Source organism: Olea europaea, unplaced genomic scaffold (assembly GCF_002742605.1).
Source record: "Olea europaea var. sylvestris unplaced genomic scaffold, O_europaea_v1 scaffold508, whole genome shotgun sequence".
In the NCBI taxonomy this organism is placed as follows: Eukaryota; Viridiplantae; Streptophyta; class Magnoliopsida; order Lamiales; family Oleaceae; genus Olea; species Olea europaea.
In genome coordinates this window covers 211,790-239,427 of record NW_019263396.1, presented here as the reverse complement: position 1 = coordinate 239,427, position 27,638 = coordinate 211,790, and the positions used below count along the sequence as shown (strand labels likewise).

The following is a 27,638-nucleotide window of genomic DNA, read 5'->3' as shown; positions in this document are numbered from 1 at the left end:
CCTACTTCTTAAACTATTCAAAATGCATTTAAATTAATTAGTTAATTGACATATTAAAAATTATGTCAAATAAAATATGAAGAGAAATCGTAAATAATTCTTGAGAAAAATAAAATTAAGAGCCAAAATAGAGAGCTTGTTGAAGTGTGTAAAAATGCTTTCTATAACACAATGTTCTTTTCTTGGAGATGGTATTATACAGTTGTCAGTGGCGGACCCACTGTTGGACCTAGTGGGTCACGTGACCCACTAGTTTTTTTTTTTTTTTAATATTACATTTTTTTAAAACATAAAATTGTGGAAGACTAAGGGACAAAACAATAAAAAAAGCCAATTAATTCTTTACAAAACCAAACAGTGGGATGAAAAGTGGGATTTGGGATTTGGGAAACCATTCGTCTGTCCATTATTCATACAGTTGGTGCCATGACTGCGTAGTGCGTCCCATACTGATTTAATCCATCATTCAACAGTTCAACGTTGCCGGCTTGGAATTTGGAAAAAATTATCTTCTTGTTGACTAAATTTCCTTCCCTACCTTGGTAATCCACCTATTGAGTCTTGAGTATTGGCCGGCGATTGAAGCGGCTCAGCGGCTGTGAAGTGTGAAGTGCTACCATTTAATTTCAGCCTCCATCTATCTATCTCCATTGGACCATTGTCACTACTGTCTACCGTCCGTCGACTCTAAATAGGTATTATTTATTAAGGACCAGTTACTATTTAGTGCATGCATGAGTTTGTGTTTTGATTTTACATCTCCCGTCTCCAATTAATTAGGCTAAATCTTAATATATGATTTTTAATTTGTGTTACTTTTGTGATTTCTGAAATTTTTGTTGAACTAGGCATTTTAGGGATTTTTCTATTTATTGCTTATTGTTTATTTTAGCAATATAAATGGAAATTTGTTGAATTGTGAAAATGTGCAGCTTCAGACATTATTTTTAATCTTGTATTTTTGGAGAATTTAATTTTGCGAACTTTATCACCTAAGTTATGATCATTGGATTTAATTTCATTCTTGTTTTTTTATTCCAATGAATTGATTGTTTTTGTTGATTGTTTCTATCAGTTATGGAGAAGTATTTCAAACGTAAATCTGCATTTTCTGGTGATGAGTAAAATGTTAATAAAAGGAATGTTCAAGACAAAATGGATGAAATGAACACTGGGGAAAAAGTTAATGAAATTGATGGAATTAATCTTGGAGATGTCCCGATTCAAACAAATGTCGAGGATGTTGGGGATGAAGCCCATGAATTTGATATTGCACAGCTTCCTTCAAATCCTGAATTGAGAGTTCCAATACAAAATAATGATATTAATGTCCGAGATGTGATTCGAAGAACATATGTGCAACGGGGTCCTTTTCAACCTCGCAATCATGAATTTCCACCCACAAGGATGGCTAACAAAGATAGGCGATTTTGTGTTTCATGGTAATGAGCATCCTAGTTGGTTGGAATACAGTATAGAAAAAGATGCTGTATTTTGCTTTTACTGTTATCTTTTCAGCTCAAGTGGAAGTTCATTTGTTAATGGTGGATTCTCAAATTGGAAAAGGAAAGAGATTATCAGAAAACATGTTGGGGCATCAAATAGTGCACACAATCATGCTCGGGTCCAATATGAATCATTTAAGAATCAAGAACAAAGCATTCAATCTTGTCTATTTAAGCAATCGCATCAAACTCGAACAGAGTATCAAATTCACTTGAATGCTTCAATTGATTGTGTTCGATTTCTTCTACGACAAGGGTTGGCCTTTCGTGGACATGATGAATCTGATGATTCAAACAATCAAGGGAACTTTCTTGAACTATTACATTGGTTGTGTGATTACAATACAGAGATTAATGATGTTGCTTTGACGAATGCACCTGAAAATCTCAAATTAACATCACCTAGAGTTCAAAAAGATATTGTGAGTGCTATTGCTTCTGAAATTCTAAATGTGATTATTAAAGATATGGGTAATGGCTTGTTTTCTATTTTAGTTGATGAATCTCGAGACATTTCGGTTAAGGTGCAAATGTCAGTTGTCATTCGGTATGTGAAGAATGGGCGTGTATTGGAACATTTTATCGGCGTTATACATGTTTCGAGTACCACAGCTGTCTCACTTAAGGCTGGTATTGATCAATTATTTTCCACACATAGTTTAAGTATATCTAATTTGAGAGGTCAGGGATACGATAGAGCTAGCAATATGAGAGGTGAGTATAATGGTCTCAAAACACTTATTTTGAAAGAAAATTCAAGTTCTTACTACATTCACTGCTTTGCTCATCAACTTCAACTTGCTCTTGTAGCTGTGGCACGGAAACATCCAAAGATTGAAACTTTTTTTACTTCAGTACACAGATTGGTTAATGTTGTAGGAGGATCAGCTAAACGAAATGATCTTATTCGAGAGAAACAAAAACTGAATATTCTTGAATCACTTAATGTTGGTGAAATATCAAGTGGACGGGGTCTCAATCAAGAAACTACTCTTAAGCGTTTTGGTGATACACGTTGGGGATCTCACTACAGTTGCTTAATTAACCTGATTCTCATGTTTTCAACCATAGTTGATGTTGTTGAGATGATTGCTACTGACACTACAAGTTCTAGAACAAGAGGTGATGCGTGTATTTTATTGGAATTGATGTTAAAATTTGAATTTGTTTTTAATCTACATCTCATGAGAAAGATCTTGGGAATTTCAAATGAATTGTCGAAAGCATTACAAAGAATAGATCAAGATATTATCAATGCTATGAGATTGGTGCAATTATGTAAAGCACAGCTCCAAACCATGAGAGATGATGGATGAGATTCTTTTTTTGGAATGGTTTGTTCGTTTTGTGAAGCTCATGAGATAAATGTTCCCATAACTCTAGGTCGTTCACGACGTGATACGGTGACAAATTTGCATCATTTTCGTGTGGAAATGTTTTATGCCATCATTGACATGCAACTTCAAGAGCCGAATGATCGTTTTTCTGAGCTAAACAGTGACTTGCTCCTTTGTGTTGCGTGTTTATGTCCAAATAATTCATTTGCTGCTTTTGACAAGAACAAAGTGATTTGACTATGTCAGTATTATCCCGGAGATTTTGATGTGACAGCTATTTTGGAACTCGAAGATCAACTAGATACATATATTTTTGACATGCGCATTGACGAAGATTTTAAAGAATTATAAGGCCTTGGTGATCTTGCACAGAAGTTGGTTGCGAAAAATAAACATGAAGTTTATCCATTAGTCTACAAGCTTGTGACATTAGCCTTAATTCTTCCCATGGCTACTGCTACAGTTGAGAGAGCATTTTCTGCCATGTCAATTGTCAAAAATCGTCTACGTAATCGAATCGGGGATCAATGGTTGAATGATAGTTTGATTGCATATATTGAGAAGGATGTATTTGACAATATTAAAAATGACTTAATTATGGAACATTATCAAAATATGAGAACTTGTAGAGAACAATTGTAATAAGATATCAAATATTTAAATTTTTTCATCACCTTTTTGCTAAGTTCGACAGTGCCCCACTAAATCAAAATTTCTGCGTCCGCCACTGACAGTTGTAGTAAATCACAGCACGTTACAGCTTATTGGGGCCAAACGAAATCTAAGGCTCCATGCAGATTCTACTAACACACCGGCAACTTTTGAAATGTAATATCAATATTCGACATATATTCAATAATATAATAGACAAGATTTTCACTTTTTTCTTAATTTGTCTAGACATGCCCAATATACTACATAAAAGCAAGCTAATATCGTTCGATCCAGTTGCGAGAAAAGCTTTACAATTTACATATGCAAATTAAAATGGACAAGGAGTAGAAGGAACAGTAGCAGTTGAACTTGGTTTTGAAGTGAAAACGAAGGACTCCTAAACTTGTGTTGTTCCCTCATGAATTTCTTGTTCCGGTTCCTGCAGTACTTCCGAGTTGGGGTTATCATCAATGTTTGGGGCAGTGATAATTATGTTTACATCAGGAATCGTAGGCAGAAAAAGTTTAACACTCCTTAAAAAACTCCTCCACATGCTAGAGATACGGGTAGAGCACAAAATGAGCAGAAAAATTATGGGATAAATACACCAGAATATAACTTGTGGGAAGAATAGTGCAGCCAAGAAAGAAACTATTAGGGAGACTGAAAAATTCTTGACTTGAATGCATAAAAATCCCATATGGTGTGCTCGGGGTGTCAATGGGATTTCAATAGAGACGAAGGAGAAGACGAAGAAAAGCATAGCGAGAAACCAAAATTTCATCCATGTGAGACTATCAAATATTATAGAAAATGGATCCCATTCCCAGGGCATTGCTGTTTGTGATTTAAGAATGTTTATGAGAAAGAGGAAAGCATATCTAAGATCAAGAGATGACATTATTCTTGGATTAATGTAGTTTGCATTAATTTAAACATGGTCTGATTGTTTCAATTGCTTATATATATATAGATATACAGGTCTTGGTCCCACTTGTTAAAGATGGTTTAATATTTGAATTTTGTTACTTGTACATAAAAATGGTACATAAACGGTTACCGAAAATGACGTGGAGGGAAAATTTTGATGAAAAAGCTGTCTGCATTTTAAACTGATAAATTATAGAGTGCCACGTGGGCATTATGTAATCCCTAATGTAAATATTGATGTATGTGTAGTAAGATCCTTAATATTTTGTTCTCTTTCTATGTAATGATCTGCACATAGTCCTTGGTTATAAGTAGTGATGACAATTTACCTGCCCCGCTCCGCCCCGAATGGGGCAAAAAAAACCCACCTCGTGAATTTTTATTTTTATTTTTAATTAAAAGGTTAGGGTTCAACTTGCTTCAAATAGAAGGATGTGACCTATTTTCTAGTATCCTCAATTGTACAAGTCTTATCAAACTTAACTAATTTATATATACCATTATGCTACTTTGTCAAATTGATATTATATTGATAAAAATAAATATAAAAAGATATAACATGTTTGAACAAATTTGAAAATCTATATATTGTAATAAATTAAAGTGTATGGGGTTACAACTTTTGTGACAATATCAAAGGAAAAAACACAAAAAACCTTATTCATACTAATAATCAATGTTGTGTACCAATAGCGATCATTATATTTAAGATTTGTAACGTTTATTTTGGATAATAACTTTATCAGCTTGAATGTTATCTGTATTTTATTGAATTTGAAATAAAATAAAAAAGAAAAAGGGGGCAAGCCCACTGTCCCGCCCCGTTACCATCACTAACTGACAGCAATTATCATAATACAGAAATACATCACTTTGCATACAGGGCAATAAAATAGAGGCGTAATATTATCTGTATTTTATTAAACTCAAAATTTGGAGGGGAGGGGGGGGGGAGTGGAGTAGGAAACGGGGCAAGCTCTATAAGACATGATCCCTTGTGTACTTGTAGTATGAATATTCCATTATAATAATTATATGTTGTTCAAGAGGCAAATTGGCCCGTTATTGAGAGAAAATTACTTGACCAGATTCCCAAAAACACGTTAGAAGATTATGTGAATTTACAATAAATTTGTTCTTTACTTATTTTTTGTTAGGATGAACTTGGTGATTTTAATGCTTCATCCTATATAGGTTGATAATCTGTGTAACTTTGAATCAGTATAATATTCTTGATTGTTAAAATATATAAACTGTGAATAATCATTAATGTTATCATTTAGAGGTTCTTAGAGACTTCTTAAAAATGGTTGAAACTTAAGAATCTGTATATAGTAGCAATATTTCAAAATTTCAAGCAAAGCCTAGAGGAAATTTGATTGTGCAATAGGTTTCAACTATTAAACAAAAGCATCTATGTAGTTATTTGATGTTAATTATTAGGTATTTTATCGTGGATCTCTAACCTTTCATAAGTATCTGTTCCAAAGCCAAATCGTGTATCAAAAAAACTTCTATACTTTTATTTTAAATTAAAATCACTCTATTTGCTTGGTTGGCAACCTGTATGTTACACTTCAGAAAAAGTTAATTAAGCCCTTCAAATGGAATTTATTAAATCTGCGACTTTTCATAGAGCCAATGAATTCATAGCACTAGAGAAAATACAGGTCATTAATAATCCCTATTCTTGACATTGTGTGGTAGAGGTGTTACCAAATCAAAGTTGGGTGGGTAAGATCTGCTATCAATGTCATCCAGATAAAAGGCTTGTCTTTTTCTTCTTTAAGAACACAAGTCAAAGCCGTCTCAGGTTTCAAAGACATGGAAAGTACCCAAAACTTCATTGCTTTTTCCCTGCAAGTGGAACAAAGCTTGATAAGTAAGTATATGTCATCAAATTCTCTGTGGTCCTCACAACATTTTATAATGTTTGGAAAGTTGGACATGATCCATTGGGAAACTAGGAATTGGAATGGAGAGGGGCCCGATTATATGCTAAAAATTGCATCTCTAAAAATCATAATGAAGTTTGATCGACGATATTAGATAACCATTTAATCAAGTACCCTCACGGGCATAACTCCTAGTCATGCTCGAGAATTGAGATGTGTGTTGAGAATTCAAAAAAGAGAGAAAATATTAGGATGTCGAAAAAGTGTAGATGAAACTACATAACTTGTAACCATGGAACATTAAATACAAATTAGGACTACTTATAAGGTTTTAGTTTATCATTCTCTTGCTATAATTTAGTACTTTACGGTTTACGTTCTCAAGTAAACTACAATTATCTTACTTATATTTTAATTTAGATATAGTGGTATAACTCAGTGACCCATAGCGTCCTTGATTTTGATGATTATATTGAGATTAATAAAAAGGGCTCACAAGATTTGTCCTTACAAAAAAGAGATGAAAATGTACGAACACCTCTAAAAAAGAGATTTTTTTGGTTGAAATCCTAAAAAAATCGTTCCCGGTGAATCTAATAAATAACAATGATTATTTAGAATCAAGATACAAATTTATGGCTTCGTAGAAGAACCGTTACTAATAACATGTTGTGTACTTAAGTGATCAAGTTATGGATGTTCCGTATCTAAACATCGAAAATACTAGGTTTTTATAGGCATAACATTTAACTTAATCACCTATGCTATGTTCGTGATGTCAAATTAGAAAGTGTTGGGTTTTTTTATACCCAATAATTCGGGCAATAATTTAAACACTTATCGGATTATTTATCCACACCATGGACTTGGCTCGACTCGGAGATTAACTACACGTTTGGATGGCCCAAGTTTGATTTTGGATGGCTATTTGGTTAGTTGGATATTAGTTCAATAGTTATTAGGTTTTACGTGGCTCATGTTGTGATGTCTAGGCCCAATTGGAGTGAGCTAGCCTATGCAAAATATATCCATCTCTTCTATAGCCGTGAATTGATGGTGTGTGGTTGTGTGTGAGTTGAGGGAGAGAAGGCCGAGAGAGAGAGAGAGAGAGATGGTCAAGAGGTGAGGAGAAGCCGGGTTTGGGGAAAATTGAGAGAGTTTTCACCATTATTGCTTCTTCTTCTTCTTCTTGTCACCACCACCATTCATTCTCCTTTGTGGGGATTGAGAGAATGAGGATTGTCCAAAGTGAAGGTGAAAGTCGGGTCGAGTCGAGGTAAATCGATGTTCGTTTGATTGTTTTTTGAGCCCTGAATTAAGATTTATCGAGATATTTCCGCTATAGAAAGACTAAAACATTTTTTAAAAGGAAAGTTACCATAATTAATTATACTAATTCATCGTTCCGTTATTGTGATATCACCTCTGCAATGCAATTTCATGTAAAGAAAAATAAGTCAAATTCATCGTCCCGTCAAGCGCTACTTCGACGTAACAGGTATGCCTTAAAAGTTTGATTGCTAAAGAATATGTATTAAATTAATAACCTTAAAAGTTTGATTGCTAAAGAATATGTATTAAATTAATAACCTTAAAAGTTTGATTGCTAAAGAATATGTATTAAATTAATAACCTTAAAAGTTTGATTGCTAAAGAATATGTATTAAATTAATAACCTTAAAAGTTTGATTGCTAAAGAATGTGTATTAAATTAATAAACTTCAATTATTCATTTGACTTTTTCTCTCAAGGAATTAAAAATGAGGGAAAGGACAAAAACCGTTGTCTTGAGCAAAAAAGTTAATCAATTTTCTTACTTTAACGTTATCGCTGGGAATATCCGAGTCCATCCCCTTGTCGGCCATGTCTAAGAATTGTTTTGTGAAAATTAGGCCCTATACTCCTCAAATATGAAGAATTTGAAAAATATGTCTAGAATTCGTAAAAATTGAAATATATATACTGATTTTTCAGGGGTTAAAAACGTAAAATCATTTGCTATAGAAAACAAAACCCTAATCTCTCTATCGTTTTAAGCAAGTTTTGGCTATTTGAGTTCGATTTTCTTCTTATAGCTCTGCGATTTTTGGAAAAATTGTGTTCAATCATTGTTGTTTGTACCTTAATATAGTTGGATCGATGACAAAGAGGTGAAATCTACTGTTCATAATTCGAAATCAAACAAGATAAAATGTGGTACCATTGAATAATCTTGAAAATATGTTAATGTCCAGCGTTATAAATCTACGTAAAATTTTGAAACTTAGTTTTCGATTTCAAAATTTTGTTGAGTTGGAGTTCTGATTCTTAGTTTTCATATAAATCTGCACAATTTTGTTAGCCTCTCATCCCTATATTGTAGCCTAAAATCTAATTGTCTGTCCATCAATCTTTTGAACATTAAAAATGAACCTAAAATGCAAAACTTGAGTTTTGATATGTTTAAAGAGGAGCAAGCAGTTATAGTAGTTACCTTGCATACTTAGATGAATGAATTATGCTAGTTGTACAGAAGGCAACGTCCAGAAGCATTGTCAGAAGATGATTTGGAGAGAAATGATTGGATGAAAGTTGATTGTGTTTTAAATTGGCAAATAATAGAGAGCCATGTAGCAAAATATTAGATGAATAACGTGCTGTAATTTTGATTTTTTACAATTCATTCTCTCGCTTTGTTTCTTTTCTCTATTTAATAGTCTCTAATCTTTTTTATTTAGATGAATAACCTGCTTCCTAGTAATTAGAACTATTATCTGCTTTAACTGTGGAAATATAATGTTCTTGCAATAGTATTTCTGAAACTTAGATCTCATCGTGACAGTTTCTATTCTGCAATTTATAATAAAGATTATTATGTTATTTCTATGTTTTACTCGGCCTCTACTTTGTTTTAAACTAATTAATTTCGTTTTCAGTTTTAACTAGCCACTGGAAAATTCAAAATGCAGTATAAATTTGGCTTTTATATTCAGAATCATGAGCATTTTGATTATTAATATCATGATAATGGCAAACAAGTCACCCAATAGTTTAAAGCAATCTCTTCCTTACTCATGAAAAAATTATAGGTACTTTTTGTGTGTCTATATATATATATATTCCCTCACAATTAAGACATAATAACTGGTTCAAAAAAATTTCTCATTCTTTGTGTTTGTTTTTCAATCATTGTTTCACACTTACCCTTCAATTTGGATGAATTTCAAGTAGAAGTTTAAGGTTTTATTATATGAATGCATCAGATATTTATTCTTTTTATAGAAGACTAGTCTTATGCCAGTGCAATGCACAGACTGTATATATATATATATTGATTTTAACGTAACATTAGTGTGTAGAGCGTTAGGGATTGATGGAAGATTTCTACGTTGGATTAGGTTAGAAAAATTAAATTTGATGAGGTAAATTTCCATGTGATTTACCTGTACAAAACAGGTCATTTGACGAAACACAATTGCAAAGTTTTGTAGAGTTTTGATCAACCAAATAGGTCACTGATCGAGGGATTGAAACAAAAATCGCAATTCCTTTATGACCTTGAGACTAATTTAGCCCCCGATGTACATAATTTTTTAGATTAAGTCAATGCTTCCATCATATTGTCCAGAACTACAAGCAAAATAATTCAGTTATGTCAACATTATATGCCTAAAATTGTAATAGTAGTTTTGTTCTCATGATATAATAAATTAATTTATTAGCTATCATACAGTATATTCTACCTTGCCTCAATTGAGCCCATTTGATAATCCTTTCCTACTAAACAATTTACCTAGAACCAACTTGAGTCTATAATATCAAAACAAGAGTTTGACAGTCTTCTGATCTTGTACTCTAGCTTAATCACCTCAGTTGATCTAACCCTTAGTGTTTCATCATCAACTAATTATCTAGTATTCCATATAACTATGACTAACTTGATTCTACGGTACCGATTGACGAAGATATAATCTAACCTCCTAGCTTTCTCCAGCTTATTCACCAGCTTTCATCCTTTCTTACTATACACAAACCTAGGACCAACTTCAGTTCATAATATCTACTGATAAGAGTTTGATCTTCTTGTGTCCCTCTCATTATTTAAGACCGTAAGTTTATCTGAAATCCAAAACCATGACTCAGCAGTTAACATCGTAGTCAGTGTTCATGGTCCAACGAGTAACTAGAGCCCAGTTAAGAGCAGGATTTTAACTTGGCAGCATAAACAAAGACCCCATCGCATAAGATAAAAAGACAACCTTCATGCTCAACCAGTGAAACAGGATTACATTAGACTCCAATCAGTTAGCCGTAAAATAAATGATCCTCCATATTCCAAGAGACACAATACAGAGTTCAATAATATTCCCTTGCATTCCTTTACTGACTTAAGCCTATCATGCATCATTCACTTAAAATGAGCATAAATTAATCGAAACTAAAGCAATTTCGCTTAAATTCAATGCTGAAAACCTTTGAATTCTCAAATATTACACTTTATGAAGTAGAAAAATTCACTGATCCAACAAAATTATCGTGTTTTTAAAGTACGTATCCCTATGATGCTACAAGCAAACTTTCCCAAGGGCAACCCAAGAATTGAAATTAATGACGTTGTATGACATATGTAACAAGATCACAAAGATGAAATAAGATTTAAAATAAAGAAATCAAAGAGAGTTAAGTAGAGAAAACGATGTTTTATTATAACGACGATATGGAGAGCAAATTACAGCATAGCAATTTTGGCATGAACTAAATTGAAAGAAGATGTCACTATTTATAGATACATACATACCATAAAAATCGAAATAATGTGAAAAAAGGAAATAATATATTTCCAATAAAATCACGTGAAAATAAAGAAAACAATACTTTCCTCGTGAAAATAAGGAAACAATTTTTTTTCCTAATTTGGGTCATAAACCCAACAATCTCTACATTGATCCAAATTTCGGTACAACGAACGAAACTCCAAAATTTCTCCACCTGAAAAAAATATGTCCAACTATATCGAAATAACCGAACTCTTCAAAACAGTAACCAAAACTCTCTATCACCAAAAAAATATCTTCTTCTACCCAACGTCACAAGCGACACCTGAACCCAATTCTCGGGTTCCTAAAATTCCATCGAAGAATTACTGTTGAACAAATAGGGTCGAAACCACACCAAATAACTTATCCAAAGGTTCCTTGCTAGAATTGTCACCTTCAACAATCCCGAAAGCATTACAGACATCAATGACACCATTGTACTTACGCTCCATGAGTCCAACCCTAGCAACTGAATAAGGTGTATTCGTTGAAATTGGTAGCAAAGCAAAATTATCAATACTACCCTTAGCAATGTTCTGAATTGACCCAGAACCCGTCACAATAGATACTGTACCAAACTAAATATTCACCACAATACTAATCTTGTCCAGATGTCTTTTAACTGGTTTGGTGCTTCCCTGCAAGATGTACAACTGAAACTTCTTTCATCCCTCCAATACAATCCGGATACCCCTTTGAACCTTCAAGACTCCACATTTACCAAATAAATTATACCCTTTTGCATCCAGGGTACTCAGGGAGATGAGATTTCTTTTCAGGTCTAGAACATGTCGAACCTGATTAATTGTTCTGACCGTCCCATCCTACAACCTTAATCTGACTCAATCGATTCATGCAACACAGCAAGACTGGTTGTTTCTCATCACAACTCCATCTTGCTTAACAACCTCATATGCCTAAAAGAAATTTCGATTGGGATACATATGATGCCAACGTGCCGAATTGACCACTCCTAGTTAAGTTTAGACTCCTCGTCAAATAGCACGGGAAATATCACATCACCGTCATCCAAAGAATTCTCAGTAACATTAGTCTCGTTTGAATTGCGTGATTGCCCCTATGATTTACAGCTAAATTACCTTTAGGCTGTAACTTATCGCAATATTTCTTAACGTGTCCTTTCCTCCTACAGTAGAAGCAGTACAAATTGTTAAGTTCGTTTTTGATCTACCTCTCCATTGATCATCATGAGATACTAAAGCTTTCTTATCCCTTGATGTAGCTCCAACCAAATGCTTCATCTTCACCTCTAAAACAGAGCATCGTAGACATCCTCAATATGAAGGTAGCACGATTGTATAGGATGTTGTCCCGAAATGACGAATCAGAGGCGGGCAGCAAACACAATAGGATCAAGGCCATATCCTCCTCATTGTACTTAACCTCCAGTGTCTCTAAATCAACAACAATTTCTTTGAACAGAGCAATGTAATCTTCCAGTGACCCTCCTTCCACCATGCGATGAAAATACAACTTTTTCTTTAGAGCCAGTTTGCTAGTGAGACTTCTAGTCATGCATAACTACTCTAATTTCAACCATAAAGCAGCCGTTATTTTCTCCTTCAAGATGTCCTGCAAAATATTATTAGATAAACGAAGATGAATCTACGATAAAGCCTTTCGATCCCTCAATTGTTTCTCCTCCGTTATCTAATTAACTACCATCTTCTCAAAATCTTGCAATGCATCGTCCAAATCCAACTGCGCCATGATAGTTCTCATCTTTACTTGCCACAAAGAAAATCTTGTATTGCGATCCTGATATTGTATGTCGATGACATATTACTTCCCTGCAATGGTATATAAGACACCAAATCAAGAAATTTCTATTATGAAAATTTGAAATGAAAGATCTTGATGACGTCTCTTTTTGTATTAAGGATACAGATATATCAGGATCATTATCGGAGTATTTTTGGATTGTTACAAAAGAGTTATATGGAAAAGGTTCTTAAGAAATCTAGGATACAGGATTGTAAAACAGGTAAAACCCCGTTACTAAGGAAGATAAGTTTAGTCTCTATAAATGCCCCAAAAATAAACTTAAAGAAAGGGAAATATAGAAAATTTTCCATATTTCAGCAGTTGGGAGTTTAATTTATAATTAAAATTACACATATTTAGATATATCATTTATTGTTAGAATGCTAGGCAAATATTTAATTAACTCAAGGATGGATATTTGAAAAAGCAGTGAATTAAGTTATTCTATATCGACGGAGAACTAAGGATTACATGATCACATTCAAGAAAATCAAACCAGTTGGAGATCACTGAATATTCTGATTATGATTATGGAATATGATTGCGGAATTTTGTCACTTGGACTGCATATTTTGGATGGATTTGGAAGATCATTTTAGTTATTCTATTACAATAATAGTCTTGTATTCCAACAGGAGCTTAATGATGTCAAAGTTTATAGACATTAAGTTTCTAGCTATTAAGGGAAAATTTTAAAGTGTTCAGGTTTCTATAGAAAACATTAGGAAAAATTATATAATTGTGGATCCACTTAGGGACTATCACCCAAGGTTTTTCATAAATATACTGCTCACATGGATGTTGCATAATTTGATGATATGTCAGTTTAGTAGAAGTTTGCATTTGGATGTTGTTTGTTTTAGACACGTTATCAATGGATATTCGATTTATTTCAAAAATAATGTATTTAGTTCAGTTCCACTTTGATTAAATTTTATTGTTGGTCTCATTAGAAAAAAAGATAGGACCAATTGGAAATAAACATTCTTGGATTGCATTGCATGTATTTTCCATTGTGCACATCTACACTTGATCTACGTTATTTGATTGTATTGATACAAGTGACCATTGAAAAGTTAGTTATGATACTTATAACAAAGACCCCTTTGATCTTATATGGATATAATCATTGGACGAGATTGTTCGAAAGTACTTTTGATTATGATAGGAAAGGTTTTGACGTCATAAGATTATACACATTTATAAGGTAACATATGTGGTCCACGTGAAAAATTGTTGGGCTTATTTTTGTCATGTGAACCTAAATATGTAATTAATTAATTGTGTATGAAGGATATTTTAAAGTTAAGTCCAAAATTAAAGTGATCTAGTAAAAAAAATAAATAATTGGACTTAGAGCATCTAAATAAAGTGCGTGTCAAATTATATATGTAGAGACCAGATTTCTTTAGAATTGGATGAAAACTATATACAGGGTTATGATCTCGAATTTATATATATTTCTTATTTTTTTTCATCCCGTCAACACAAAAATGCAAAAGAAAACATATTGAAGAAAAAGATCTAACACCCAAAGTCAAAAATCAAGAAGAAAAAAAATTCAAGAATCAAGACTATGGTTCAAGAAGCAAACCAAGAGCAAGAATTAAAAAATCAAAGGAGAAAAATTCAAGTTTGAAAGTGAAGACGCCAAACATGAAAGGATTGGAGTTCAAGTTTCAAAATTCAATATCCCAAATCAAGATCCAATAATAAGGAATAATTCACAATGAAATAATGTATGTTCCGCATTTAATAATTCTCTTTGTGATTTGATGTGGAGGATTTTGGTAATAAAGGAATTTAGGTTTTCAAGTTCTAAAGTGTTCACGTGGCAAGTTAGGTATGCTAAGTCGATATTTCCAGATTGATGTATTGTGAAAGTTTGATAAGTTAATTTATATAAGTTAAGGTAAAGATTAATGCCACAACTCCTATATACACATAACTTTTTATTTGAAAAAGGAAAAAGGCACTTTTGATCTTTAAGAAAAGAGTAAAATACATGATTGTCAAACCTTAGAAGCCAGCACATTCGTTTGTGGTTTTGTAAATCCATTATATTTAACCTCTGTGGAAGGGGATTTTTAAAAGTTCAAACATTGGTGTTTTGTCTTCTACTGTTCTACATCAAGATCACCACAAACCAACGCGTAAAATGTAGTGTAAAGTATCCGTCCCCACCTCCATCTGATATTCCAATGAATTTACAATATTCTGTAGGTTATTTTAAAGGAGAAAAGATCATTTACGAAATATGGAACTTCCGCAACCATTGATCGATCGTGGTAGAAAGTTGTCTACATGTCACATCAATAATTTATTTATTGATACTGTTGTTACATCTTTGCTTTAAATAATTACTCATGGATGTAATTGTGCATCATATTACATCACTTTGCATTGACACTTTATGAACGTCAAGATAACTATTTTCTGATACTAATTTATGTAGTGTAAATCGATGAAACAAAGAAATAAATTAAAGATTTGAGAATATGTGAAACTGTAGGGATCAACCTAATATCAATCAATAATAATTTCAACTTTTATGGACAACAAGAGATCTTATAATTTACAATCCAAAACAAACTCTACGAAACAAATCTGATTTGACAGAACTCAATCAATTTCATCTCAATTTAAAACAAACCGAGGTTCAATTTATTAACTAAAACAAGGTTGGGGCACATCCCGCAATTTACCTCCCTTACAAAGCTCTAGAGGCGGGATGATAGGGACCCTCAAAGTTGGGGTTCAACCTTTTTTTTTTAATTAACTAGAACAACATGACATCAATTGGGTACGGGTGGGGTCGGTGACCAGTTAGGATTATTGCAAGGTTGTGGGTAGAGATTGGGGGCTGTGAAGGTTCTTTCTATTTCTTGTATATTTATTTTTCATTAAAATCATTTATATTTGGATTATGCTATTTGTCCAGAAAAGAACATTTTAGGAAGCATGCCAGAAAGTGATATGTAGTGACATCGTTGGATGAAAAAGTTTATCGTGTTTTAAACAATCAAATGATAGAGTGTTATATGACATTATGTAACCCATTATGTAAAATTTGATGTATATGTAGTAGGGCCTTTCATGTTTTACGTCTACCTATTATAGCCTTCAAAACATTAAATACTTCGTATTGAATTCAAATAAACGGAAACGATTCACAAAGGACGGACGATGCTACAAAGCTAAAAAGTTAAAAACGATATTATCAGGAAAAAGTTAGGAACGGTTTACAGCAAGATCAATTGGCTTGGAACCAATAATGGTACAATTTTCTCAAGTAAAAAGATCTTAAATGAAACGAAGAATCTTATTTAAAAATTTATATTGTACAAATAGCAAAATTCTGAAAAGAAATATCTTCATGTTGGTCGAGAAAATTAACAGGCAAACTCAAATAGAAATTCATATCTTCAGGAAAGCAGAAGAAAATAAGAAAACTAAGGGTGCGGTTGGTTTAGTTTTTCATTTTCCATTTTCGGTTTCAAAACGATTTTTAGTTTTCCTCGAAAACAGTGCGTTTTGGGCATTTTCCGTGTTTTGGAAATTTATAATTGAAAACGCTCAAAATGATAAAAAGTCGTTTTGCCTTTTTAGTTATAAATTTTAACTCGTTTTCGAAAATACATTTTCAAAAACGAAGGATCAATCGTGTTTTTCGCGTTTTCTAAAACGAAAAACGAAAAATGGCCCGAAAACACCAAACCAACCACATCCTAATATTTGGATAAAGTCTGTACTTATGAAACGAAGAAAGTATTATAAGTCAATAAATAAAGAAATGAGAGAAGGAATTTGCTGCAATTACCTGGAACACTCCAAGTACAAATAGCAAAATCCATGGTAGAAGGGATTTTAAGAGTTTACCAAGAATGTTGATGACTAATGAATTAATGCTATTGATTTTACAATGCTAATTGACCATGACGAGACACATCCACGATGAACAACTAAAAGGAAAGTAACCATCCCTATTCCTTGACCTTTGTGAAATGTTTGCATAGATCACATTCAATTTCTTAAGGTTCCAAGTCTCTAACTTCCTTTCGGAAAAATTATGATAGTGAGTCGCTTTTTTTGAAATATTTATGCATTTGGATGTGAAGATATAAAATCTTATTTGAAATGCATAGTTGCATGTTGTATAAATGAATTTTGAACTTTTTATTTTGATAATCATACAATCCAATCGAACGTAAAAACATGTTAATATTTCAGATACAAAACAAAATTTAGGATCTGTAAGAGCAAAATAATATGGACCAAACTAAAAGGAACAAGCCCCTGTTTGTTTTCCATTATTTGGTCATTGAAAAGAAAATATGATCGTTATCCATCACATCAAGCCACCATATTTGAATTTCTATCTTTTGTGTGGAGGCCCATAACGACTATATTTTTCATTTTCATTCTTACATTAATAGGAAACAAATGGGCAAGTTTTTTTTACTTATCTTTTTTATGTAAACACCATTCAAGGTTTGGACAATAGATCGGGTTTCGAACCCTTGACTAATTATGTGAAATAGAAATTTACAGGAGGGGACAACAACCTTACCTTCTGGATATTACATCTTGAGGGGAGGTATAAACTATAGGATTCTAACTAGATATACAATCAACATCGAACCTACCAAATGAACAAGCACAATGAAACTAGGTTTTTATAGTACAATAAAGGATCATGATTTCGGGTAGTAGCTTCACTTTTGCCTACACTTGCTCAATTTCTCGTTCTATCTCATGCAGTTCTAAGTTGAGCTCATTGTCCAAGGGAGTTGCAGTGATAAAAATGCTAAGATGAGGAATGGTAGGCAGCAGAAGTTCAAAACTCAGCAGAAAACTCCTCCACAAGCTAGATATACAAGCAGAGCAGAAGAAGAGTAGCAAAATTATGGGATAAACATACCAAAAGAGAAGTTGTGGGCAGAATAGTGAAGCCAAGAAACACACCATTAGGGAGACAGAGTAATTCTTGACTTGAATGCGGATATATCCCGTATTATTAACTGGAGGTGTTAATGGGACTTGAATGGAACTGAAGGAGAAGACAAAGAAAAGGGTGGTGAGAAGCCAAAACTTAGTCCAAGTGAAGTCATAAACTATTATACCAAATGGATCCCATTCCCAATGGATCCCATTCCCAAGGCAAGGCCATTTGTGATTTTAGAATGTTTATAGCAAATAGAGCAGCAAATCTTAGATCAAGGTTTGCCATTCTATGTACTGTGTTAGCTTAATCAATTCGAAGCTTAATTGTTTCTGTTGCTTATATAGCCAGCCAGGTCAGGGTTTACTTTAGGGATTCTTGTAGCAAAAGTTCCAATCCTTTGAAACACTAACAAAATTTTCTCAAACCTTTGATTTTCTACAATCTTCATCTCTAACATTTCCAAATGTTGCAGGCGAGATCTTTTTGGACAATTTCCATCCAAGATGCCATTAGTTGACCACTAAAATTAAGTTTGACGACAATTTCGACATTTTAAGGAGGGCAAAATAGTTATTTTATATATTTGCATATAAAAACAATTAAAAAAAAAAGAAAAAAAATTAAATCTTCTTCCCCAAACACCCCACCCCAACCCCCAAAAACCAGAAACTTCTCCACCCACCACCAGAGGCGGATGTAAGGGGGGACTAAGCCCAAAGCCCAAGAATTTAATTTTTTTTAAGGCATTTTTTTAAAACAGATTTTTATGTATAAACTTTTTTTACCGTATTAACCCGACTTGAAATTTTATAACCCCGTCTTAGATCCAATCCTGAATCTGTCCCTGCCCCTGCCCACCACCATAGTCCTAACGTCCACCGAGCAACCACATCTCGACCACCACCGACTCCAAATCCTCGACAGCTTCTTTTGGGTAAAAGTTAACTCCAAATAGCTTCCTCACCATTATAGTTAAACTTAATTTTGATGGTCAACTAATAGCATATTGGATGGAAACTGTGCAAAAAGATCTCACCTGCAACATTTGAAAATGTTAAGGGTAACAATTGTAATAAATCAAATATTTGAAACATGTCTGTTAGTATTTCAAATGTTTGAAACTTTTGTTGCAATTATTCCTTTATTTTATAATCTTTTCTCTTTTTGCGGGGCGTGGCGACGGGAAATGTTGTCATGCTTGGTGGGGCAATGAGTTTATATATTATGTTTTTTGCTTTATGCGCTCAGCTGGTGCTTTTGCCATTATATTTAAATATTTGTAAACAAATGACTTCTACAGTTCTACAAGACTTTTGTTCTGATAAGAACTGTTTGGCCTCCATTCTGAAAATGAAAATAGTTGAAATAATATTTTTTTTGAAAAATTAGTGGTTAAAAAAAAAGTAAAAGTTTTTGATTTACGTGTAATATTATTTTATGGAAGATTTTGTGATTGAAAATAGGAGAGAGAAAAATGAAATGTAAAGGAATGAAAATTAATGGGGGTCAAAAGAGGGCTATTGTTACGAACATTATCTTCATGAGTCCTTTTCTTTTTAATGAGTATTATGTAAATAGTAGAAACTATCTTTAAGAGTAAAAATTTTTGAACGACAAATTCTTTATTTTTAACTCTTTGTTTTTCTCTCATTTTTAATTGATATAGTTTTAAATGTGAATGACCATAATATTCAAATATGATTTGAAAAATTCAAAAAATGGAGGCTATTAAAATTTATAATTTAATTAATACAACAATTATAAAATTCAAATAGAGATTGATTTTGGCTTCTATGTATAGAGAGTCAAACCAAATCTCTATTTGAAAAACGTTAAAAAGAATTTATTCTAATTCAATCCTAAGAATTGACTCTTAAAAATAGAAAAATTCTTTAGAGATTAAACGAACAAACCTCAGTGATTAATTAAAATGACATATAAGGAAATGAATTATTGGCTTTGTTGGCTCATGGGCAAGCAAACCTCTAGACTGATTTCTAGTTGTTTCAGAGGTTGACGCTTGGCAAAACCACTAGGGCATTTTGTTCCAGACAATCATTATTTTCAAACTCTTTTTTCTACATATTTATTTTCAATCACATATTCACATAATAAAATATTTTACACGTAAATTTAGAATTTTTCCCTACTTTTTAAACCACACATTCAAAACTCTCTTTTCCTCCAACTCCAATAATAATTGTCAAACAGGGGCTTACTTTGCAGGCTAGACCGAGCGCGCCGTGGAGTTTAAGGTCCATCTTTAGCGCCAGCCATACTTAGTTGTGCCAGTCCTAATATATCCAGATGGTTCAATCACTACAACATGAGAAAAAGAAACAATCGCCACCTTGAGAGCTTATGTTTTTAGAATCTCTCACTCTTTCCATTAAATGAGACCCACACATACGTATGCATCTTCCTCATGTGTCTAGGAATCCATCTCATGCATACACAAGACATGGGAATGGTCTTAATTTTATAAGGGAATTTATGCCGCTCCTACGAACAGTTCGCGTGTTTGGAACGAAATCTAAAATCCCTGTAAGTGATTCCAAATATGCGGCATTGTAATTGGGCAACTTGTGGTGTGCATGGTGACCAAATTCTCGAATATTTATGTGACAAAATGTATGCTACTAGGTTCTCAAATACATGGCATTTAACGTAGTCCGTGTTTGTCTCTCATTCTTTAAATTTTTTCCCTAAAATTAATTTTAAACCACACATTCTCATAATAAAATAATTGTACATAAATCAAAAAAAAATTTCAACTTTTTAACCACATATTCTTAAAATAAATCACTATTCTAAAACGCATTTTTCCACCAAAAAAAAAAAACTACTTTAAAGAAAGAAAAATATGTTAAATATTATATGTTAAAAATTATTTATTGTTCTCTTTTATACTCTACAATCCTGACGTGTCATATTTTTAAAGAATTTGATAGTTCCACATTCAACTTTATTAAAGTTCAATTATTCATGAAACTTTCTCTCAACAAATTAAAGATGAGGAAACAAGGGCCAAAAGTATTTCACCCTTTTCTTATACAGAAATGTAAATAATTTTTAATGCTCTAGGAATTGAGTGGGTTAATAATTGGCTTATAAAATTCCCCACCACATGTATGTAATAAATAATAATCCAATCAAGTTTAATGAAAATATTCACAGCCCTGCGTTAGATGTGAAAGTGGGTAACACTAACAATGACTTGATGTTTATCACCTATGACGTGCAATTTCGTGCAGGAAGAAGCTGTTTGTACAGCATTGTACATGTATAGCCCCCTCACATCGAGGGGTCCCACGCCATTTCTTGATGTTTATCACCTATGGCATGCAATTTCGTGTAGGAAGAAGCCGTTTGTACAGCACCATACATGTACAATCCTCTCACTGTGCTATGGGATCCAAGCCATTTTTTAATGACACGGGCCCCCCGATGTAAAGGTCTGTAAGTCGTGCTATGTGCTGAGTTGTGCACACAGCACGACTCTTTTCTGCATTTCGTGTCAAGCAAGTCAAAGCAAAATACTTGGTCGCACACGAAGCCTAATAGTTTATTAGACATATACGAATATTTTTAGAGAAAATTGCACCACGTATCAAAATTTTCACTAATTTATCTAAAAGAAAATATCAATTTTCACTATTTGTTTACATTTGTCACTTTTGAACATTTATACCTTTCTAAAAATGAAAAGTACTTTGCATGTAATGCATTAAATCCGAGACTTAACGTTTTGAAAAAGTCGTACCAAAAAATTCAAAATATTACTCCAAACCCATCCCACCCAACATACGAAACCCACACCCACTTCCTCCTCATTTCCACTTCAACTTACTTCTTTTGCTGAAATTTTTATCCTCACAAACAGTAAACCTTCCTACCCTGGGAACATCAGCGGAGCCATGATATTTTTTTTTTGGGTGGACAATTTTTATTATTATTATTTTTTGGGCGAGCCAAAATTATATAGCAAAAATAATTATAGGTAATATTATTACTATTATTCTGACCTGTTTTNTTATTATTATTTTTTGGGCGAGCCAAAATTATATAGCAAAAATAATTATAGGTAATATTATTACTATTATTCTGACCTGTTTTCATAATAGTACACAGATCTAGATGTCTTACAATAACCTTCACAAAAAATAAAAAAAAAATAAAAAAATAATAATAATTAAATAAATTCACACACACACATTTCATTTTACAAAAGAGGGAAAAAAATCATGTATACATATATATCATTCTTGGCCGACATTGTCCCAAATCTAACATCAATTTGGATGCTTTGAGTGGCGAATTCAACTCCGATGGCCGAATTTGATTCGAGGTTGAACTCATTTTGAGTGAATCTTGATAATAAATTCAATTTTTCGACACTCGAATCGCATATTGATAAGTGCAATTTGTGCACTTATTTATGCCACATTATTAAACTTTTAAATTGTCACATTATTAATTTCTATTTAATTTAGGTTATTTTTCTTTGTGTTTTTAGTGATGGACCCGTTCGAAGCAAGTGGAAAGGAAGAAGGACATAATTGATTAAAATTTATGATTTCACCACCTTGAATAAGTAATTGTAATAATCTTTCGCTCAATATCATTGTTACGTCCTCGCTTCTATTTCGTATTATATATGCATGTATATAAAAGTGAACTTGTATTTATTGAGTTTTTCTTTTGAGTATTATAATTTGTTAATTAACTCTCTTAATCTCAATCTCCACCCCTTCCAATTACATGCACTTCATGAAACTTTAAAAAAAAATAAAAAAATAAACAAATAAAAAATTCAAAATTTTGGGTGGTCAGTGGACCACCCTTGCCCAAACGTGGCTCCGCCACAGCCTTGGAATAACTGCTGCTTAGTTCAATAAACAATATTCTTCCTCATTCTCCGTTTTCTTTCTACGGTCGATTTTTTCTTCCTTGGTATAAAATAAAATCGAAAAATGAAAAGAAGTTTGTACCACCAAAAGCAATTCAGGCAACAATTTAGCTCGATTTTCTCCTTATTTTAACACAGTATATTTTCATCTCCCGTCGTTACAATAACTAATGTTTTGGGTTTATGAATTTTTTGATATTATTTGAAAAGGTTTGATTTTTTACCAAAAATGTATAAATTTTTTTTTTCCAGAAAGTAATATTTTTGCCTCTAATAGGTGGGGGTTTGCCAATGAATTAGAGCATACATTCCAATGTGGTTTATTGTATCATGAATTGAGTTTTTGTAAAGGATTTAATTGGAACTTTATGAAGGTGTGCTTGGAAATTAGGGATTTGATTTGATTGTGATTTTTTGGTGTCCTTATATGCTCATAACATGTTCATTGTAGACATTTCATCTATCGAGCAATGTATGTTTAGCCGTGCAGGTTGAATTTGTGGATTGATATGTTGTTAAAACTTTCCATGATAATCGTGGATTGCCATTAATTTAGGTTTGATACCTTCACATTATTGGATGTGTTCAGTTTGTGGTTTTATATGTTATAGCTCTGTCTATGATCATTGTGGATTGCCCTAATGGAAAATATAGCTTAGATAATCATGCGAAGCATCTGTTCAAGTTGGGGATTCATGTTTGTATCTCGAGAATTTATTTTCATAATAAATAGAACATATATCGAAAAAAAGTGTCATTCTCGATGGACGGTTATTGAATTTCTCAAAAGTTTGAATAAAATGAAACAATCCATTGAGAAATTTACCTACCTGTGGATGTGTTCGACTTGATTTACAATGTGATGTATTAATTCATTGCATGTTACATCATTATTTGACGTTGGAATTTTTTTTATATTGGTGATGTTGTAGATGGAATTCAACACTATAGCTGCTAAAGAGGCACCTGGCATACAAATGACGTCAAACAAGGCATAGCAGGGATGATTGATAAGTGTGTTTTTACACACTTATTGAGCATCTAAATAAGTTAATTATTGGCAAAATGATCGAATTTCTATTCACAATCTTGTAATTATTGATTTTGTAGGTTAAAATCTCTAGTTGAAGAACAAATCCAAAGGAAGGAAAGAGGGACCAAACTTACACAAAATCATGATATTGAGGACAAAAACGTACAAGTCATAAAGTTGGAGGACCTTGGGTAGCAATTTTTTGGAGGGCATGATTGAAAAGAAAGTCAAAATCTAAGGATCAAAATGTACAAGATATAAGTTAAGTGACTGGATGCTCAATTACTTGAAGGGCCGAAGCTGCAAAAGGAAGAAAGTAAAATGGAAACTAGGCGCTATGCACCAGAGCCTAGGATCCCCGGCTAGGGTGGTTTTAATTAGTTAAGTTTTAGCTCTTCTCTGAAATTCCCGAGTTCTTAAGGCCCTGTTCTCTTTACCGTTTTCGGGCCGTTTTCTGTTTTCGATTTTTCAAAACGGTGAAAACGTGTTCTCTTTTCCGTNTACTTCGGTTTGCACTTACGCAAACAATGATGACCAAAAAACAATGCTCAACATGGATTAAAAAAATAGCATCAATATCCAGTTGACCTTCCTACACTAATGACCATAACGGAGGAAAGAAAAGTATGGAATAAAACATCATTCACTGGGAAAATTCTTTGTTGCATTTGGATTTGTGATTTCTCTTATTTGTTTGAAATTTTGTGAACAGATTATTTTTTTCTATGTTTAATTTATGTTCATGGATAAAATGACATTTAATCGTGGATTAGGTTGCAGCTCGTACTATGAAGCAATGTAAATTGTATTTCAAAATTCTTGTATCCATTTTTTCAACCTGTAACGTATATAGCATGTCGAACTGTTGAGAAAAACAAAAGCGAACTATCTGACAGTTCTACTTTCGAACATGTATTGTTTTGAATTTCATTTGTAAGGAATCGTTTGTATGATATTAGATGCTCAACGCTACTGCAACGAATGGATTAACAAAAATGAATTACTGAATCGTGTCGAGAAAATAGTCGCACCTAATAAATTACCAATTAAAGAAACTAAATTACTAGAATGTCTTTCATGTATTGTTTCAAATCTTTCCAATTTCTAAAGAACCGTGAGGAATATGCAGCTTCAAGTAATTCGAACAAATTACTATCACGGAAGAATTTGTTTAATAAACTCTGACCAAAATGTCAAAAAAATACTAAAGTAAAATGTCGAGACTAACATTTTACCGTCAGTCTATATTATTTCTAATTTATTTTGCAGTAGAATGATATGTACAACAATGTAAATGCTCAATGATAAGAATGCGAATATTATAAATAATGTTATCATCGATGAATGAAAATAAGTTACAAAGTCGGGTCATCAAACGTAGTTAATTAATAATGTTAAGAAATAAATAAATAAAAAAATAATTATTTATTTATTTATTTGTGAACAAATCTATTATTCATTCTGTAATAACTTAATTTCATGGGCACACATTAGATTATTGACATTAAATGCACTCAAAAAGTAATGAAAATAGTAAATTGAACTTTTCGAACTAAAAAGTGACATTTTTTCCATGATTTTGAAAAAAAGGCAATTATATTAAAACTACAATTTTTATCTTTTGCACTACATTTAAGGTTCTCAACCTTCATTCATTATAATAATTATGTTTCTAACCCTTTTTAGTTAAAATCTTATTTTCAACATTCATTAATTAGGTTTAGACCCAATTTTGGGCCGAGGCAAATGAGGCACGTGCTTCAGGTCCAATTTACAAGGAGCCTAAGATTTTTTTTTAAATGAAAAAATCAGATTTAATGGCCAATTTCTTTCATTGTTGTCCGTCCTCTGTGCGTGCATGCATGCGCCAAAGAAGAACCCAAAACCCACCCGTACTTCAGTTTTCCAAAGTAGGCGGAGTAGTCTGTAGCGGTCCACAACCATCTACCACGGTGCCACGCCTTGCTCTATCTCTCCCGTCTGTCATGCTGATGCACCGCCGGCCACCCCTACCGGTATGTAAATTTGTAATATTATTTCTATTATTCTGTGTATTCTTTTTAACGTTTCTAAGTGACTTCGATATGATTAAATGTTTATAGATGCATTTAAAATTTCTATATGATTCCATTAATCCATCTGTTGTATACTTGTATCATTTTAATGAGCTCGGAAGAAGCAGAAGTAATTTAGGGATTCATGTATTTAATTGTGTTTTTTGAGAGAGAGACATAGAGCTGTTTCTTTGGTTTTCGAGAAATCAGGAAAAAATGGGCCTTTGCTTATTTGGTCCTTGCAGAAACCTCCATCTTCACTTCAATTTCCAGCCACTGTTCAACTACATTCACTCCCTACTGTTATGTGTGTATCTATAAACTACACACACAAGAACAATTCTTATAACTTCTGAGCTTTACTATATAATGATGCTTATCTTATTCGAGTTCATGTTACATAATACTACATGGGTTTTACTTATTTCTCTGAAAGAATGTAAACTTTTTTTTACTTTTCTGCTTTTTATTCAAGGTTTTTACGTTGGCTTATGGAATATCTGCTAATGTTTCTTTATGTCCATGTTCATTTTATTTATTCAATTTTCTTGTACGCTTTAATTTTCTTGTTGCAAGTTGATCACAACACTACAAACTTTTACTAAAATTGGCCAATTGGGTATGGATACAAAGATTGGCAAAATTTGAACCATTCTATTAAAAGTCATTAAAGAAATGAGGAGCATATACGTTGCATGACTTCAGTTAGAATTTAATAGGAAAATTGGGGAAATACAATTGATAAAAGTGTGCAATTGTTGATCGATGTACAAAGAGAATATCGAGAAAATAAGTTGCTTAATATTTTCACAACGAAATATTTCGATGGAAATCATTATTCGAGACATAATATGCTAATTAATCGAAAAATTGTTGATAATATATCGAAAAACAGTTAGGTACTTAAATGTTCTAACAAAAAAAGATTGAGGACCTTAAGTGAAAATAGATTGTAATGCAACTAACAAAATAGTGGTTGGAATATAATTACCCTTTTGAAAAAAAAAAGACAAGCATTTTGTATATTTTTATATTAGAAACATCAATGCAACATTTACATATTTTTACTGCCCTTTTAAAAGAATAATGCTATTTAGTATTATTGGTGTTAAAAATAACACTATATGTGGTATTAACAAGGTATTAAATGAAGGGTATAACTAAATAAATCACTTAGGGTCCATTTGATTATAAAGATGAAATTTTGGTGGAAAGAAAATGAATTCTAGGAAATTGAATTGCCTAGAAATTGTTTTACTGAAAATTGTCAATTAGTGTGTTTGATTAGTATAATTTTTCACGTGAAAAATGTTGAAATAAAAGTATTTTTTAATATTCGTTTGGTTTTGTTTTATATGAAAATTGTCAATTAAAGAGATAGAATTTATTGGTATTGGAGATAGAATTTATTTCCATTGCAAAAAATAAAAATAAAAAAAATAAAATAATATCTGTCTTTTGGTGTTCGTTTGACTTTGTTCTACATGAAAATTATCAATTAAAGGAAAATATTTTTTTTTATAATTAGGGATAGAATTTGTTTCCATTAAAAAAAAAAAAGATAGCCTAGAAAACCAATTCCCACCATATAGGTAGGAAAATAAACCAAGAAAACGAATTCCGTGGACAAAAAGCTATCAAACAGCCAAAAAATGGAAAATGGAATTGCATTTCCTAGTTCCGTGGAAAATTGTTGCTATTAAACAGGCCTTAATTCTGTCATTTAACCTATCACTTAGCGCTACCTATACTGATGTTGTAGTACTAGTGGTGTTATTTGCATTATTTTTTAAAA

At 32.5% G+C, this 27,638-nt stretch overlaps 1 protein-coding gene across 1 annotated transcript; it reads left to right on the top strand.

The window, feature by feature from the left end:
* Positions 1-1,155: 1,155 nt before the first annotated feature.
* On the top strand, positions 1,156-2,821 carry LOC111388582 (zinc finger MYM-type protein 1-like). The gene is made up of 2 exons (XM_023013339.1): positions 1,156-1,442; positions 1,519-2,821. Exons 1-2 carry the CDS (start codon positions 1,156-1,158, stop codon positions 2,819-2,821), a joined length of 1,590 nt encoding a protein of 529 aa, XP_022869107.1.
* Positions 2,822-27,638: the final 24,817 nt, after the last annotated feature.